The 18,378-nt window shown below is 45.3% G+C and overlaps 1 protein-coding gene across 1 annotated transcript in view; it reads left to right on the plus strand.

Annotated features, from left to right (window-relative positions):
* Nucleotides 1-18,378, plus strand: part of GTF2F2 (general transcription factor IIF subunit 2) — a 128,767-nt gene that overhangs the window by 921 nt on the left and 109,468 nt on the right. The window contains exon 3 of the mRNA XM_077344027.1: nt 6,573-6,591. Coding sequence (XP_077200142.1) covers nt 6,573-6,591 — 19 coding nt within the window. The remainder of the gene's footprint in view (nt 1-6,572; nt 6,592-18,378) is intronic.

Consider the following 18,378-nt stretch of genomic DNA (forward strand, 5'->3'; position numbering starts at 1 on the left):
GCTTTGACTCTGCTCCTCTTACCGGTCTGCCTGTTTCTGGGAATCCCCCTTCCTCATGTGGCCTTTACTCTGGAGGAAGACGCTCTGGAGTCACAGTGTTACTTGGTGGCTAAAAAGGCAAACAGGATTCAGGATTTAAAAAGTATAGTGTCCAGATCATGCATTGTGATGTTACCACTTTACTCCGTTCTGATAGGACCTCAGAGTACTGTGTTCAGTTCAGGGCACCACAACTGATGAAAGATGTAGAAAAGCTAGAGCATGTCCACAGGAGGGCAAGTAAGAGTTAACCAGAGTGGAGTAAAGTGGTAACATCACCTCCTGTGATCTGGACTCTATATCTCTTTTAATACCAGCCCCAAATCCCGTTTCCCGTTTTAGCTACCAAGTCACACTGCTGACTCATTTTCAGTGTATGGTCTGCTAAGACCCCCAGATCCTTTTCACACATACTACTGCCGAGACAATTCTCACCCATCCTATATTTTTCCTTATTAAAATTCATTTTATTCATTTTAGCCCAGTTTTCCAACCTGTCAAGATCATCCTGTATTTGCCATTAGGATGTGTGTAGTTAAATTTCAAAGTTGAGAATTGTTTATTTCTGTAATTTACACATTAGTATAATGGTTCTATTAATTTTATTGCTGTCCTTTGACTTCTACATGCCTATAATGGTTTTACTAATTCTGTTGTCCCTTTTTTATCACGCTAATAAAGGCGTGTGCATGTGGATCATCTTGTATCCTGATTGTGTCTTCTGGAGTGTTTGATACTCATCCCAGTTTAGTATCATCTGCAAATGTAATACACACACCCTCTATTCCTTCATCCAAATCATTTGTGAATATATTGAATAACACAGGCCCCAGGACAGATCCTTCAGGCACTCCACTCATCACTCCTCTCCAAGAAGATGACCAACTATTTACAAACACCCTTTGGGTGCCATCTGTCAACCAGTTCTCAATCCACCTAACAGTAATAGGATCCATTTTACCAACTTGTCAATAAGAATTCCATGTGGAACTTTATCAAAAGCCTGACTGAAATCAAGGTAAACCATGTCGACAGCATTCCCCTGATCTATCAAGATCATAACTTTCTCAAAAAGAGAGATGTTTAGTCTGACCTGACTTGTTCTTGAGAAAGCCATGCTGATTCTTAGTAATTATAGACATCTGCTCTAGGTTCTCAAGGACAGTTTGTTGATTTTCTCTAAAATTTTGCAAGCTAAAGATGGCAAGCTGCTGGGGCGGTAATTATCCAGATCCTCCTTTTCCCCTTTCTTGAAGATGGGAACAACATTTGCCCGTCTCCAACCTTCTGGAACTTCACCTCCAAGAATTGTCAAAATTATGACAGAGGTGCAGAAATTACATCTGCATGTTCTTTTAGTACCCGTGGATGCAAATAATCTGGCCCAGAAGATTTGGTTGCATTTAAAGAAAACCAGGTGTTTATGGACTACCCCTACAGTGATCCTGGACCACAACTCCCATTACTCATCACATGAAATGATTTTGCCATGTTGAGCACGATTCCCATCACAAGAGAAGACTGAGGAGAAGGAGGAATTGAACAGTTCAGCCCTCTCTTCATCAGCTGTTACAATGTCACTTTCTTGTCCCCGCAATGATCCTACCATGTCCCTATTCTTTTTCTTACTTTGAATATAAATGAAGAACCCTTTCTTGTTTTTAGCATTTCTTGCTAGCCTAAGCTCATACTGAGCTTCAGTTTTTCTAACACTCCCCCTACATGCATTGGTTATTTATCCTTGATTATAAGGTCTTCCATTTCCTAAACGAGTCTTTTTTATTATTCTGTTCTTTTGAAAGCTGTTTATGGAGCCACCCTGGTTTCTTTAGGTTCCTCTCAGTTTTCCGTCTCAAGAAAATTATCTGAGATTGTCCCTTCAGCATTTCACCTTTGAGAAATTCAACCTTCCTAGACTTCCATCTCCTTTAAGTTTTTCTGACCATGGGATTCTGCCCAACATAACTTTAAGTTTGTTAAAATTTGCTCCCCTGAAGTCCAACCTGTATGTGTGACAGCTTTTCTTTTTCTCAAGATGGTACAGTCCAAAATCACATGGTCACTACTACCAAGCACACCCACAACTTTTACCTTGTCAACCAGTTCTTCCCTATTTGTAAGAATCAAGTCTAAAATAGCAGACCCCCTGGTTGCCCCTTCCATTTTTTGGGAAATGAAGTTGTCAGGAAGACAAGTCAATTATTTATTGGACTTTTCATTTTTAGGAGAGCTGGTCTTCCAACAGATACCTGGGTAACTGTAATCTCCCATGACCACTAGGTCACATCTCTCTGAGAACTTTGTAATATGGTCTAGGAGCATTCTATCCAAGTTCTCTGCCTGTCCTGGCAGTGTATAGCAGAACCCCACCATAATATCCCTATTATTTCCCGCTCTTTTTATTTTTACTCAAAGACTTTCAGCTGAACTCTCATGGTCAGACACGTGTATTTTCTCATCTCACAAGTATATATATTCTTAACATATAGTGCTTCTCTTATACCCTTCTTTGTCTTTCCCTTTTAAATTAGTTGTTCCTTTCAATCCTATTGTTCCATTTGTAAGAGTTATCCTGCCAAGTTTCTGTAATGCCTATTAGATTACAGTGCCCTTCCTTTATTACGACTTCTAGTTCTTCCTGCTTTTTTTCCATACTCTGTGCATTAGTGTAGAAATATCGTAATCCTTCATAGGAGTACCCCTGGGTTTTAGTTTTTAAACTTTCCTGTAAGTTAATAGTTCCCTGCATATGCTCCATTCCCTTTAAATTGCAGTGTTTCCATCTACAGTTATCTTTATCAAACTAGGCTTTGAATGTACATCTTGCTTCCACATTGGACTTTGTTTAAAGCCCTCCTCACCAGGTCTGCAAGACTCTTCAGAAAGACATTTTTTCCTACCTTCGTGTGGTGCAAACCTGATAGAAGAACCTCATCACAGCAGCGTGATCCATGGTCCAAAACCACCAAACCTTCCTGATGACACCAGTGACGTAGCCAGTCATTTGTCTGCATTATTTTTCTTTCCCTTCCTAAGCCCCTACCATTAACAGGAAGAACTGATGAAAATACAACCTGTGCTCCCAAGTCCTTCACTTTCCCCCACAAGGCCATGTAGTCTTGTTTCATATTCTCCACACTGCACTGGGCAGTATCATTTGTTCCCACATGAATGAGCTTTACAATTCTTTCCACCTTTCCTGTGACTTCCTTGATTCTCCTGCTAGGTAGATAGCATAGTTCTTGAGACAACAAGTCCACTCAACATACTTTGGCCTCTAATCCTCTCAATCCCCAATCACCAGCATGCATCTCCTAGTCCTAACACATTGGGTAGCAGAAGACATGGTCCTCTCATCCACGGGGCCTGTGAAACATCATCTTAGCTTAGGAGGAGTTGGGGGAATACCCGTTGTTCCTGTGGTTCAGAGTCACTATCTACAGGAAGATCCTGGAAATGATTTCTCTGTGTTAGAGGGGCAGAATATCTCCTTATTTTTTGACAACTCTGGGTAACATCCGCTGTCCTCTTGTATTGTGTTCTTCTCTAATTGGTGAGACACCTTTCCCACCTCTCCCAGTTGCCCTCCAAAAAGAACTCTTCACCCTTCCTTTTAGATGTGGAATCTTTCTTTCTTTCTTTCTTTCTTTCTTTCTTTCTTTCTTTCTTTCTTTCTTTCTTTCTTTCTTTCTTTCTTTCTTTCTTTCTTTCTTTCTTTCTTTCTTTCTTTCTTTCTTTCTTTCTTTCTTTCTTTCTTTCTTTCTTTCTTTCTTTCTTTCTTTCTTTCTTTCTTTCTTTCTTTCTTTCTTTCTTTCTTTCTTTCTTTCTTTCTTTCTTTCTTTCTTTCTTTCTTTCTTTCTTTCTTTCTTTCTGCACCTTCTCCTCCAGGAGCACTACTAACTGGTCCTTAGTACTTTTTGGTCCAGAATTTTGATCAGATCAATGGGCACCCTTCAAAGGCTGGCTCCCGTGCAATACCCCTGTTATTGTATGCAGATGATACAGCCATCCTCTCCTATTCAAGAGTTGGTCTTCTAAGATTTCTTAATAGATTATACTCATATTGTCAACACAACTCTTTACTGATCAATTTCTTGAAATATAAAATTCTAGTTGGATTCCAAGGAAGTGGATGTTGGGTAACAAGACGATTGATCAAGTAAATTTTTTTAGTTACTTAGGCATTACATTCAATTACAACCTTAAATGGTCTACCCACTGGGACCGGTCTTTGAATTTTGCTAAGTGTTCCTCTTCTCAAATTAAACGTTTTTACTTTTTGGAAGGCAACCAATATGTCCCAGCGGCCATAGGAATCTTTAATGCTAAAACTGTATCCCAGTTGTTTTATGGTATTCCAATTTGGGCAAAGGCTTTCAATAGGAAGGTAGAAGGGATTCAGGGAACCTTCTCCCGTCAAATACTTGATGCTCCCATGCCCTATAGTGTGTTGTGTGCTGAGCTTGGCCGACATTTTTTAGAAACCAAGGCTTGGCTGACAATTTTTAAATTTTGGCTTAAAATACTTTTCAGAGTGGAGTCACATAGCTTGCTCTTTTACTTAAAGATGGACCCACAATGCAGCTCATGGTTTCTCAGTATTGAATCTAAAATTGTAGAACTAGGATTTTCAACAGATTTTTTCCTTATGTTTAATGAATCTGAAATCTTTAATATTCTGAAACAAAGATTAGTGGTGGCCAAACAGGCCAAAATGTTTCCAACACAACCCTGAGTATGTTCTGCTGTTCTGGGGATTTGATCAAATCAAGGGGAAATTGTTAATTATTTTTATAATTTTACTAATCCATCCCTCCGTAGAGTTTTCATGCTGGCAAGAATGAATTGTCTTCCCTCAAGTGTTCTTGCAGGAAGATACCAGCATGTCCCAAGGAGGGAAATATTGTGTCCGTGTTCTGCGAACTGCCCTGATTCAACCTCACATATTATTTTAGATTGTGAACCTCATGTGAGTCTTCGCAGAAAACTTCTGGATCCTCTACTTTGTCCCAGAGGTCTAGTAAATGATGAAGCTACACTCCAGCTTCTGCTTAATTATCTTTCTGCAGAGACCACATTGTGTGTAGCTGAATTTTTAATGGCTGTTTATCGAGCCAAAATTAAGTTGTTTTAATCAACTAATTTTACTGTATTTTAGTCTATAATATTAGCTTATTTTTTCGATTATATTTTTACCCTGCTTGGCTGTACTTGCCTCTTATTGTTATGCCAATAAAGGTTTATTATTATTATTATTATTATTATTATTATTATTGTTGTTGTTGTTGTTGTTGTTATTGTTATACTTAGTGCATGTGTATTTAAAGTTAATCTGAAGTGAAAATACAAACATGTTACATACAGTGCATGTCACAGCCTCAGGTCCATTGCCAGCTATGCTGCTTTGATCCATTGCGGGAAGAAGTCAGTTCTGGAATATTTACAGAGCTTTCCGGCTTGATCCACAAGCCAAGAGCCCTTTAGCTTCTGTAGTTTGGTGTGTGCCTCTGGCAAGCAAGAACAATTTATGGCATAAAGGCCCATCCAGCAGAGGGTGGAGCTAGCAGTCAGCCCCTGGCAAAACTGCCAATTATTGCAAATCAGCTAATGCAATTAGCTGTAGTCCCCCACCACCCAGGCAAGGAACAGACCCAAAAAATAACACTCAAACAGCCCCCACTGTCCTGCAACCTACATACCCTTACTGTAAGAAAGAAACAACACTCACCAGTAGCTCCTGAGCTGGCACTTTCTCCTTTTCCCTGTCCAGCTGCTTGTACATGAAGGTATGCCAACAAATAGCAGTATCAAGAGAGGATTTAGATTCTGTGGCTTGGAGAGTGCATTGGGTTCACAGGGATAGGACAGAATTGTGCATCCACTTCCTGCCTGTTTGCTGAACTTACACTGTTAAGGAAGGATATAGCTTGGAGCAAAGCATAGGTGGCCAATTGAGGATCTTCAGTGGGAGGGGAAATCAGTGGGAATAGTTGCCCTCTCTTTCACTCATGAACATGCCCCTCCACTGGTTAAACTACATGGTTGGATTTGTGCCCCCTAATTCCTCTTGTGATCAGGAAGTGAGATATCATATTAGCTGTAAATCTTTTGTCTCAAAGTATTCCCAATTTGTTTGTTTTCCTCATGCCATGCATTTCAGTTTGTGTTTTCTGAGTTTTTTTCTAGCTGACATCCATTTGCTGCCATGACAAATTCTGCTCTGTGTGGTGTTGAGCAGGGCTGGTGGTTCATTTGATTTTTCATCTGCTCAATCAAATAATGTTTTTGTTTTGCATTACTACTGAGCTGCTGGCTTAATTTTAGGTCCTGATCATAGTCTGAGTTCAGGTCCATTCCATTTACCAACTCTTAGAAACGTCCAGTATTCTATTAATCGTCCGTCTGTCCGTCCGTCGTTTACATTTTGAAAACTCCCTTTGGTCCAGTTCTCTGACTTCTCAGGGATATTCTGACTTTCAGTAGTACTGGCAAATACTTATGAACATTAAAACATATCCTTTTTTTTTTTACAGGAATCAAGGAAGAACAGAAGTAAGTAAATAAAATGCAAGTAGTATAGATTTATTTTATTGGCGTATAAAATAAAAACTTAATATACAAAAAGAAAATGCAGTGTATATAGACAATGGCAAATGTTCCATTACACATCAAAAATTATTAATTGGCATAACTGGTATATGAATTTAACATGACCCTTGCTTTTTATGGTATGCCTATGAAAAAAAATGAGCCTCTTGTGGCGCAGAGTGGTAAGGCAGCGATATGCTGTCTGGAGCTGTCTGCCCATGAGGTTGGGAGTTCGATCCCAACAGCCGGCTCAAGGTTGACTCAGCCTTCCATCCTTCCGAGGTCGGTAAAATGAGTACCCAGCTTGCTGCTGGGGGGTAAATGGTAATGACTGGGGAAGGCACTGGCAAACCACCCCGTATTGAGTCTGCCATGAAAACGCTGGAGGGCGTCACCCCAAGGGTCAGACATGACTCGGTGCTTGCACAGGGGATACCTTTACCTTTACCTTTATGAAAAAAAACTAGTCTTGCATTTGAGAAAATACTGTAATGTTAAAAATTAAGAAGGCAGACAAACCAGATGCTCAAAATTTGGGTAGAGTTAAGTTTAAGGAAATCATGTATTGTTGAACTAGATAAAGAGAAGACATTAAGCAAAAATAACAGCAGAACTACTGTTGCTAGAATGCAATTAATATTGAATTAATAATGAATGGCTAATGGGATGATCAATAATCACAACACTGCCCGCGGCGCCGCGGGCGCTGTGGACTAAATAAAGCGGTAAGTGGTTCTTGGGCGGGATGTGTCTGGGATGAGGAAGGGTCCGGATTGGACCCTTCCTCCGGATAGACAATCAGAGGGACCAATCGGCAGGCGCAAAGCGCCTGCCAATTGGTCCCTCTGATCCCAAGCCCCGAGCAACTGCGAGCCGCGTGCAGCGTGGCTCGCAGTTGCTCCTTTGCTGGCGGCCTGACGCGTCAGAGGCGCTTTGCGCCTCCGATGCATCAGGCCGTCTGCAAGGGAGCCCCCGGCCTAGTGGTCTGACGCCGCGAGAGGTGCAAAGCGCCTCTCGCCACGTCAGGCCGTCGCCTGAGGGAGCCCCCGGCAGTTGCGCGGAGCGCGGCTGCTAGGGGCTCCCTACCCGCCTCCTGAGTCACAGCCGGATGTGCCGCTGCCACGGGACATCGCCCCCTCAGCTCGCCCAGCCACCGCCGCCCACCGGAGGATGCTTCGGGACCGCCACCGCCAGCGACACACTTCAGGAGCCCCCAGCGGCGGTGCCGCCGCCCTCCACCACGGCCTGCCAGCCTACCGCACTCCAGGTAGGCCGCGAGCCCCCGGCCCCACAGCACAAACCCGGCCTTGCCAAGCCAGCCCGCAGAGCCCCGCCGCCCTCATGGTGTGCCCTCCTAGCGCCCACTGCATTTTGACTGCAGTGGGCTTTTTTACTAGTATAATTTAAAGCATAAAAAGGAGTTCATATTCCTCCCACGCCAATTTTTAATTATAGGATACAACAGAAAAGAAAACATTTAAAGAAAAAGAGAAAAGAACAGACATCATACCTATTTGAACTTTGGTGTTGTTGTTTGTTGCCAAGTCGTTTCCGACCCATTGTGACCCCATGGACAATGATCCTCCAGGGCAGGCCTTCCTGTCCTCTACCATTCCCCAGAGTCCATTTAAGCTCACACCAACTACTTCAGTGACTCCATCCAGCCACCTCATTCTCTGTTGTCCCCATCTTCTTTTGCTCTCAATCGCTCCCAGCATTAGGCTCTTCTCCAAGGAGTCCTTCCTTCTGATGAGGTGGCCCAAGGATTTGAGTTTCAACTTCAGGATTTGGCCTTCTAAAGAGCAGTCAGAGCTGATCTAGGACTGACCAGTTTGTTCACCTTCCAGTCCAAGGGACTCGCAAGAGTCTTCTCCAGCACCAGAGTTCAAAAGAATCAATTCTTTGATGCTCGGCCTTCCTTATGGTCCAACTTTCTCAGCCATACATTGCAACTGGGAAGACCATAGCCTTGACTAAACGCATTTTTGTTGGCAGGGTGATGTCTCTGCTTTTTAGGATGCTGTCTAGATCTGCCATAGCTTTCCTCCCCAGGAGCAAGCGTCTTCTAATTTCTTTGCTGCAGTCCCCATCTGCAATGATCTTGAAGCCTAGGAAAATTAAATCTGGCTCTTTAGTTCCTCTTCACTTTTTGCCATTAGAGTGGTATCATCTGCATATCTGAGGTTGTTGGTATTTCTCCCTGCAATCTTGATCCCAATTTGTGACTCATCTAACCCTGCCTTTCTCATGGTGTGCTCCGCATACAAGTTAAATAGGCAAGGCGACAGTATACAGCCTTGCCAAACTCCTTTCTCAATTTTGAACCAATCAGTGATTCCATGTTCGGTTCTCACTGTTGCTTCTTGACCTGCATATAGGTTTCTCAAGAGACAGATAAGATGCTCTGGTATTCCCATCTCTTTAAGAACTTGCCACAATTTGTTGTGCTCCACACAGTCAAAAGCTTTAGCATAGTCAATGAAGCAGAAGTAGATGTTTTTCTGGAACTTACGATTTTAACTTATTTTAACTTACGATTACATTACTCGGAATATTCTCTAACCATTTTAAATCTCAACTCTCTAATCATCAGACCTTTTTCACTATAATATATATATTTAGAAATCTATGATCTCTGTTAAAGTCTACAAACCATCCCCCCCAAAAAATTGAATGAAAAAATCAACAAAATATTTCCTCTATATCATAGAAGTAAATATTAAATTTTCTCTAGCCAAAATGATAAGCTTAAGTGTGAAGATTGCCCCCCGTAAACTCATGACTGTAAAATCAGATTTCTTTATTAGTTAGCATTGAAGTGGCAACAAACACACTCTTTGGTTGAACTGTGGAGGGGTCCCCAATTCAGATCCTATACTGCTTTGTAGTACTAACCCCCCACCCCACATAAGACAATGCTCTGCCTTGACATGTTAGCGGTAGGGGCTGGTCACCTGTCAGAAGGGAGGTAAGAAGACAATAGGAACAGCCCAGGTGCAGGGCTGGCCCATGGGGACAGGAATTACAAAAGGTGTGAAAGGCCAGGGGCCCAGCAGCAGGAAGGTAACTGACCAGGTTTTTTTTATTTATTTATTTTATTTATTTAGATTTCTATACTGCCCATTTCTTTGCAGCTCTGTGGGGTTTACACTGAACATTATATAACTTACATGGAACATTATACAGACTATAACATCAAAACAACTTTCAATAAAGCATCAAAAGATTACAAAACCACATTTATAATATAAATAACAATTAACAGTAACATTGGGAGAGTCATGGGCGGGGGGGGGGACCAGCAGGTGTTCTGAGTCGGTAGGCCTCAAGTAAATGCCTGGTGGAAGAGCTCCCTCTTACAGGCCCTGTGGAAGTTCAGGCAGGGCTCTGAGCTCTTCAGGGAGCTTGTTCCAGCAGGTTGGGGCCAGGACCGAGAAGGCTCTGGACATTGTTTTTTTTTTATTGTAATGATTTTTTTTATTTTCATAAAGATAGAAATATAGGATGCAACACGAGTTATTGATACAAAAAGCAGTAAATAAAATATAATCATCATTTGAAAATATACGACCCCACATTGACTCCACAGTGATATAAACTTTTGCCCAAAACTCTAAGAGCCATGAGTCTAAGAGCCATCCACATTTCCACTACATTAAAAAAAGGCCTGTTTAGATATACAAAAGAAAAGTTATTATTAATCAACTTACTTGAGAGATCGTAGACCTCACGTTAACTGCTTGATACAATCTAAGAGCTATCCTGGCAGATATTTCTAGGTTTAAGTTAGATGCTTAACATTAAACATTTCTTATAGAACAGTATGAGTTTTGGCCCTGTATCAATACCCTGATGAAGGGAGAGGAAAGTAGGGCTTTGCCTTAAAGATGTACAAAGAAAAAAAATTACAAAAGGATTTCATAATTTCTCCTTATCCTTAATACAGATACATCTACAAAAACATTTATACTTGACCCATTCTAAGAGGCATCCTGACAGGTATAAGTTGAGAGCTTTGCATTTTCTACAGATCAATATGAGCTTTGGCCCTATAACAATACACCAATAAAAAAAAATAAGGGGGGAAAGCCCCATTTTATATTTCCAACACTAACGATTATATTACCTATATGCCTACTAAGGAAAAGAAACAAGAGAGAAAAAAGGCACTGCTTCCCCTTTTTCATAAAAATAGCAATGTAGGATACAGTATGTGTTGTTAATACAGAGAATAATAAGATTTCCAGGTTTAGATTAAATGCTTAACATTAAACATAGAACAATATAAGCTTTCAGTCTTCTATAGCTTCTCCTTCTCCTTAATTCTGATACATCTACAAAACAATTTATACTTGACCCATTCTAAGAGCCATCCTGACAGGTATATTTTCAGATTTAAGTTGAAAGCTTAACATTAAACATTTTCTACAGGTCATTGTAGGCTTTGGCCCTAGAACAATACACTAATAGAAGAAAGAAAAAATAAGGGGGGAGAACCCCATTTTATATTTCCAACACTAATGATTATATTACCTATATGCCTACAAAGGAAAAGAAACAAGAAACAAGAGAGAAAGAGACACTGCTTCCCCTTTTTCATAAAAATAGAAATATAGAATACAGTATAACATTAAACATAAAACAATATGAGCTTTCGGTCTTCTTAAGGGGGTCTCATCTCGAGGCTTGCTACATCTTGTCGTTCCCGTAGACTTATATTCTGTCCCATTGGCGTAGAAAGTGCAGTTGTACTCTTTCCCGCAGAATATGCATCGATAAATCTTGAGGCCGTTGCACCTCCTGTACTCCAGTATCAATACAATTTTTTCCCCAAAGAGCTCCTTTAAATCGGTTACTTTCACTGCAGATCCATATTTCTTTTGATTGATTTTTGTACACTGTTGCTTTGAGATGGCTGTATGTCTTTTTAAAAAGGGTGTCCTTATCTGGGCTGCAGAACTCCGGCATCCCATTTTCCGTCTCCAGAATTTCAGATTTCTCTTCTACTGTTGGTTTTCCACCTTGTTTAGAGCTGTCATCAGCCACTGTTATTGATCCATCATTCCTGTTAAAGACTTCTTCCTTGGCATCTTGGATCTCCTTGAAGATATGAATTTCAGATTTCTCTTCTGCTGTTGGTTTTCCACCTTGTTTAAAGCTGTCATCAGCCACTGTTATTGATCCATCATTCCTATTGGAGACTTCTTCCTTGCCATCTTGGATCTCCTTGGAGATATTTTTGACCAATCCATCTATAAATACTTTGAAATCTTGGGTTTGTATCTCTATTAGATGAGCCAATCTTTTTAACATAGACATGTTTTTGACTTTAAAAAACCCCGGCCTCAAACAATTTTACAAGTGGCCAGTAGAGGTCCTATGTTTTATCCTCTGGCATGTGACGTATTGAAGTCAGTTAAGGCAGATATTCTCGTGCTGGCACAGAGTTCTCGTGAGATCTTCCCATTCACAGCTCTTATCTCTTATCTCCGAAAACCAAAACAATTACAATAAGAGCTTTTGCCAATTAATTCGAGTTGATTTGAGTCCTTCTTCTGCTTAGTTAGGAGAATTAGCCTGCCTCATAACGAGGTGGCTTCGGGCAGAGCAGAGTAAGAGGAGGGGGGAAACAAAGGGCTTTGATGCAGGAAGAGAGACGGAGAAAAAAAAATGAGAGATACTTGCAGTAAATGATGTTTTGGAACTCAGCCGATGTCCTCCCCTCAGTTCAAAACGTTCATTTGTGGTAAATCATCGTGTAGGGTTGAAGCAGATACTTTAAGATTAAAGAAAGAAAAGAAAGTCCGAGATAGAAAATGGCAGTCGTCCTCTGGACCTGGAACGCTGACAGGCTATAATCCAGGGAGATATACTCCCTAAAGGATTGGAGACGGCCCCAAGAACTTCCTGGGTAGAAAGGTGAGGTGGGGTTTGCGTACCCCTCCTCTTTTCTACCAATTGCTTGCGCAATTGACCCCTGTCAGGCTTCAGAGATAGCAGAGCAGATGCCCTGCCACCCTCTCAGGACGACATCTTTAGCCACACCCCCAAGGCTCTGGACATTGTTGAGGTCCGACGCACTTCTCTGGGGCCAGGGATCCGCAGCCAGTTGGAGGATAAGCAGCCAGTTGAAGACTCTTTTGGGGGTATAGGCAGGGAGGCATTCTCTCAGATACACTGGGCCCAAACCACGTATGGCAAAAATGATTACCAGGACCTTAAGCTTAATCCAGAATTCAACTGGGAGCCAGGCAAGTTGTTTGAGTGCCGGCCGGATGTGGGATCTCCATGATGTTTTAGTGAGAATCCTGGCCACAGCATTCTGCACCAGTTGTAGTTTCCAGATCAAAGATGAGGGTAGGCCTGCGTAGAACAAATTGCAGAAGTCCAGCCTAGAGGTGACCGTCGCATGGATCACTGTGGCTAGGTGTTCTGGGTCCAGGTAGAGCGCTAGTAGCTTGGTGGAGGTGGTAGAATGCCAGCTGCGCTACCTTTGTGACTTGGGCTTCCATTGTAAGGGAAGAATCCAGGATCACGCCCAGGTTCCTGGCGGAGTGCGTTGGTGAGAGCTGCACACTGTCCAGGGTGGGCAGACGCGCTTCCTCCCATGGTCCCTTTCTGCCCAACGGTAGGACCTCCATCTTTGTACGGTTGAGCTTCAGGCGACTCTGCTTGATCCGTTTTGTCACTGCTTCCAGACATCTGGCTAAGGATTCTGGGGGGAGTCAGGGAGGTCATCCATCAGGAGGTAGAGCTGGGTGTCATCCGCATTTTGGTGGCAACCCAGCCCAAACCTCTGTACCAGCTGAGCCAGAGGGAACATAAAGATGTTAAATAAGATAGGAGAGAGGACTGCTTCTTGTGGGACTCCACATGTGAGCTGGTGTTGGTTAGATATTCTTTCACTACCCTCTGCCCACGGCCCCAGAGGAAGGAATTCAGCCATTTGAGGGTCGTTCCCCATGTTCCAGTGCTGGCGAGGCGGTGAGCTAGGAGCTCATGGTCTACTGTGTCAAATGCTACTGATAGGTCTAATAGTATGAGCAGCGCTGACCCGCCCTGGTTTAGCTGGCATCGGAAGGTCATCCATCAGGGCGATTAGCGCTGCCCCCCCCCCCATGTCCAGGCCGGAAGCCTGACTGAAATGGGTCAAGGGCTGAAGTTTCCTCCAGGAATGCTGATATTTGGTCCATAGCAGCCCTTTCAACTAACTTCCCCAGAAATGCTAAGTGCGAAACGAGGCGATAGTTGTCAGGGTCTTGCATGGCCAGTGATGGTTTCTTGAGTAATTGGCATACCACTGGCTCTTTTAATCCCTCTGGGAATTCTCCTGTTGAGAGGGAGACGTTAATTATTTCCCAAAGGGGGGCGCCTATTCTTCTGTCAGTTGTTTTTAGGAGCCATGATGGGCATGGGTCTAGTGGGCAACTGCTAGCATCCTGGCCACTTCAGTTTGTGAGAGTCGTCTGAAGTGACTCATTATTCTCTCCAAAGACGGCCAAGGGGCCTCTAGTTCATTTTCTGTGTCTAAAATTGAAGGAAGGTAACGACAAAGCCTCGAGATTTTGTCTGCGAAGTGACTCGCAAATGCCTCACAGCTAATGTCCAATTGGCCAGTATTTTGGTGCCCTTCATTTAGGGTGGTGAGAGATCGGACTATCCTAAATAATTGTGCCGGGTGTGAGTGCGCAGACACAATGCTAGTCGAGTAAAAGTTTCGTTTCACTGACATCACAACCATCTCATAGGCTCTTAACTGCATTCTATAAGATGATCTCGATTCTTTGTCGTGAATCTTCCTCCAAACTCGCTCTAGCCATCTCAGTTCCCGTTTCTTCTGGCGGAGCTTCTCCGTATACCATGGAGCCTGCTTGAGACGAGGTCGGAGAGGGCGTTTGGGAGCTATCTCATCAATGGCTGCCAGTATTCTGTCATGCCAGTTGCTGACCAGTCCATCTAGAGAAGTGCCGGGAGGCATTGGGTCCCGCAGAGCATTCAGGAATCCATTTGGATCCATAAGTCTCCGTGGGCGAGCTGAAATGTTCTCGGTGCCCAATTGAGGGGGAGGTGGCAACCTAAGCCGAGTCTTCAGGGTATAGTGGTCCGACCATGGCACGGCAGTAGTCGTGACCGGATCCACACTCAACCCTCAAGTCCAGAGTGTGATCTGTTTGGTGGGTAGGGCCAACAACAAATTGCGAGAGCCCTAGCGTCGCCATGGGATTGCCAGAAGATGGCAATTCCTCATGGACATTAAAGTCCCCCAGAATTCATAGTCTGGGGAACTGTAATGTCCAGGTGGCGGCCACATCTAGCAGGGTAGGCAGGGCATCTGGAGGTGCATTGGGCATGCAATACACCAGCCAGATAGCCATACTCTCGGTTGTGCCCCACCTGAGGCCAACACATTCAATTCCTGGGATTGTTGGTGCTGGGAGAACCCTGAAGGAGATGTTATTACTGATCAGGATTGCCACTCCTCCCCACCCCACAGTCAGCAACTGATGGAGGACAGAGAACCCGGCAGGGGCCAGGTCTTTGAGAGCAACTGTTTCACCATTTCTGGACCAGGTTTCTGTCATGCATGCCAGGTCTACCCCCTGCTCTGCAAAGTAAGCTTACAGAGTGGATATGTGAGCTACATGTGAGAATCCTGGGGCTGAATGCCAACTGGCTTACTCTAAAAAGGGTTTAAACAACACAATAAACATTGCAACATGTTTGCAATGTACTCATTGCATGAGTACTCATTGTGGTGGTGAGGAATCAAATCACAACAAATCACATTAGACATGGCAAATACCATGGACTAAGGATTTCAGTCAATTAAAAAAATTCCTGCGGAGCGGTATAAATAAAAGAGTAAGGGCTAATGGGGAGGAGAAAGGGGTGGGCCGAGTCCGTGCTAAAAACTCGGAGGGGCCAATCAGGAGCCGTGTCACTCCAAGGCCGTGGCCAATGGGGAGCCACACGCAGCACAGCTCCCCATTGGCTACTTGGCCCGTCCTCAGCTGCGTGCTCCGGCAAATTGACCGTCCTTGCCTCTGCGCGCCCGCTCTGGTAAGTCGCTGCCCGGGGGAAGATTCTTCGCTAGTGGGAAAGGAGCAGGGCGCAGCGGCCCTGCTCCTTTCCCACCGCCCAGCCACAGACCTTGCCCAGGGAGGGGGGTGGTGGCGAGGGATGACGCGGTGGGAAAGGAGCAGGGTCTTCGATGCATCGGCCCTGCTCCTTTCACACTGGTGAAGCATCTTCCTCCAGGCTGCGACTTACTGGAGCGGGCATGCTCCTTTCCCGCTGCCCAGCCACGGACTTTGCCCGGGGAGGGGGTGGCGGCGAGGGACCGTGCGGCTGGAAAGGAGCATGGCCCTGCTCCTTTCCTGCTGGCCAGCCATGCACATGGCCCGGGGAGGGGGGCACGGAAGGACCTCGTGGATACTTTTGCTGCCACCAAGGCAGCCACCTTCCCTGAAGGGGCCGCCTGCGAGGCCGCGGCCTTCTCCTGCGGCCCATAGCGCGGCCGCCCGTTATTGGGGATGGCCGCCAAGCTTCTCACAGGCCCAGTATCAGTATAACAATATAACAACAATAACATACCAACTAGAACAGTATTTTCTTAACAATAACTTTGATAATCCCTTGGTAGGTTCGACCTCTCAGCCTGGGGGGCGGGATCTGTAGATGTTATGTGTCAGTTAACCTCAAGCAAATGCCTGGTGGAACACCTCCTTTTTGTAGCCCCTGCGTAATTGTGAAGTTGCGGCAGGGCCCTGATCTCTTCGGGGAGCTCATTCCACCGGTGTTGGGGGGGGGCAGGATTTAAAAGGCCCTGGCCCTTGTTGAGGTCCAACGTTCCTCTTTAGGGCCAGGGATCCGCAGCCAGTTGGAAGTGGCAGAGCGTAGAGCTCTTCTGGGGGAATAGGCAGGGAGGCGGTCTCTCAGATACACTCGGCCCAGTCTGCTTATGGCCTTAAAAGTAGTTACCAAAACGTTAAGCTTAATTCGGAATTCAACTAGGAGCCAGCTGAGTTCTTGGAGTATCGGCCGAATGTGAGATCTCCATGATGTCTTAGTGAGAATCCTGGCTGCGGTGTTCTGCACCAGTTGTAGTTTCCGGATCAAGGATAAGGGTAGGCCTGCGTAGAGCGAGTTGCAGAAGTCCAGTCTAGAGGTGACCATCGCATGGATCACTGTGGCTAGGTGCTCTGGTTCCAGGTAGGGCGCTAGTAGTTTGGCTTGGCGGAGATGGTAAAATGATAGCCATGCTAACTTTGTGACCTGGGCTTGCGTTGTAAGGGAAGCATTCAGAATCATGCCCAGGTTCCAGGGGTAGTGAGTTGCTAGGAGCTGCACACCGTCCAGGGTGGGGATGCATGCTTCTTCCCATGGTCCCTTCCTACCCAATCACAGGACCTCCGTCTTTGCAGGGTTGAGCTTCAGATGACTTTGCTTGATCCACTTCATCACTGCTTCCAGACACCTGGCTAAGGATTCTGGGGGGGGAGTCAGGGAGGTCATTTATCAGGAGGAAGATGTCAGTGTTTGTCTCTTGTGGCCCTTTTTTGCATACCCAAGGAATTGTTGATAGTCATTGTGGGATAGTAGGTGAATTTCTGCCAGGCCGGCTGGATCAAGTGGATCTGGGAGGCCTCACTTCAAGAAGGACGTAGATAAAATTGAAAGGGTACAGAGGAGAGCGACGAGGATGATCTGGGGCCAAGGGCCCTATGAAGATAGGTTGAGGGACTGGGGAATGTTCAGCCTGGAGAAAAGAGGGTTGAGAGGGGACATGGTAGCCCTCTTTAAGTATTTGAAAGGTTATCATTTGGAGGAGGGCAGGATGCTTGTTCCCATTGGCTGCAGAGGAAAGGACACGCAGTAATGGGTTTAAACTACAAGTACAACGATATAGGCTAGATATCAAGAAATTTTTTTTCACAGTCAGAGTAGTTCAACAGTGGAATAGGCTGCCTAAGGAGGTGGTGAGCTCCCCCTCACTGGCAGTCTTCAAGCAAAGGTTGAATACACACTTTTCTTGGATGCTTTAGGATGCTTTGGGCTGATCCTGCGTTGAGCACGGGGTTGGACTAGATGGCCTGTATGGCCCCTTCCAACTCTGATTTTATGATTCTGCTAGATTTAAAGCCCATTTTATTTTACTGTAGATAAAATGGGCGCTAGATGGCATTGGAACTGGGCAAGGGTAGGCCTGGCTGGCGTAGCACAGGCCAGCACGGGGCCGCAGGAGACTTGCCCCCCCTCCCCTCGGCGGAGCGCAGAAGGTGTTGGGAGGGCCGGGGCTGCATGGAGGGAAAGCGGCGTACCTTTGGGCGGCGTCGGCGCCTGATCTGGCAGGTTTGTGGACGTCGTAGTCCGGGCGGAGGTGAGGCGGGCGGCGATGTTGTGGGCCGCGGGGCTGTCGGCGGCGTAGTCCGGGCGGAGCTGAGGCGGGCGGCCATGTTGTGGGCCGCGGGGGTGTCGGCGGCGTGGTGTGGATGGCGGAGCGGCTCGGCAGCGCGCTCCGAGTCTGTGTGGCCATTGGTGTTGTGTGCACGGCGGCGGCGAAGGGCGTTGGAAGCGGGGAGGCGGCGGCTGAAGTTTGCGGACGTTGTCGGCAGCGGGGAGCCGGAGAAAGGCGGCGAACGGAGGAGCGGCAAGTGGGGGAGTGGGGGTGGGAAGGGTGTGCCGGTTGGTGGCTGGGGATGTGGCGGGTGGGGACGGACGTTCGGGGTGGGGGTTGGTAGCGCTGGGGTG

This window comes from Paroedura picta, chromosome 6, assembly GCF_049243985.1.
Source record: "Paroedura picta isolate Pp20150507F chromosome 6, Ppicta_v3.0, whole genome shotgun sequence".
In the NCBI taxonomy this organism is placed as follows: domain Eukaryota; kingdom Metazoa; phylum Chordata; class Lepidosauria; order Squamata; family Gekkonidae; genus Paroedura; species Paroedura picta.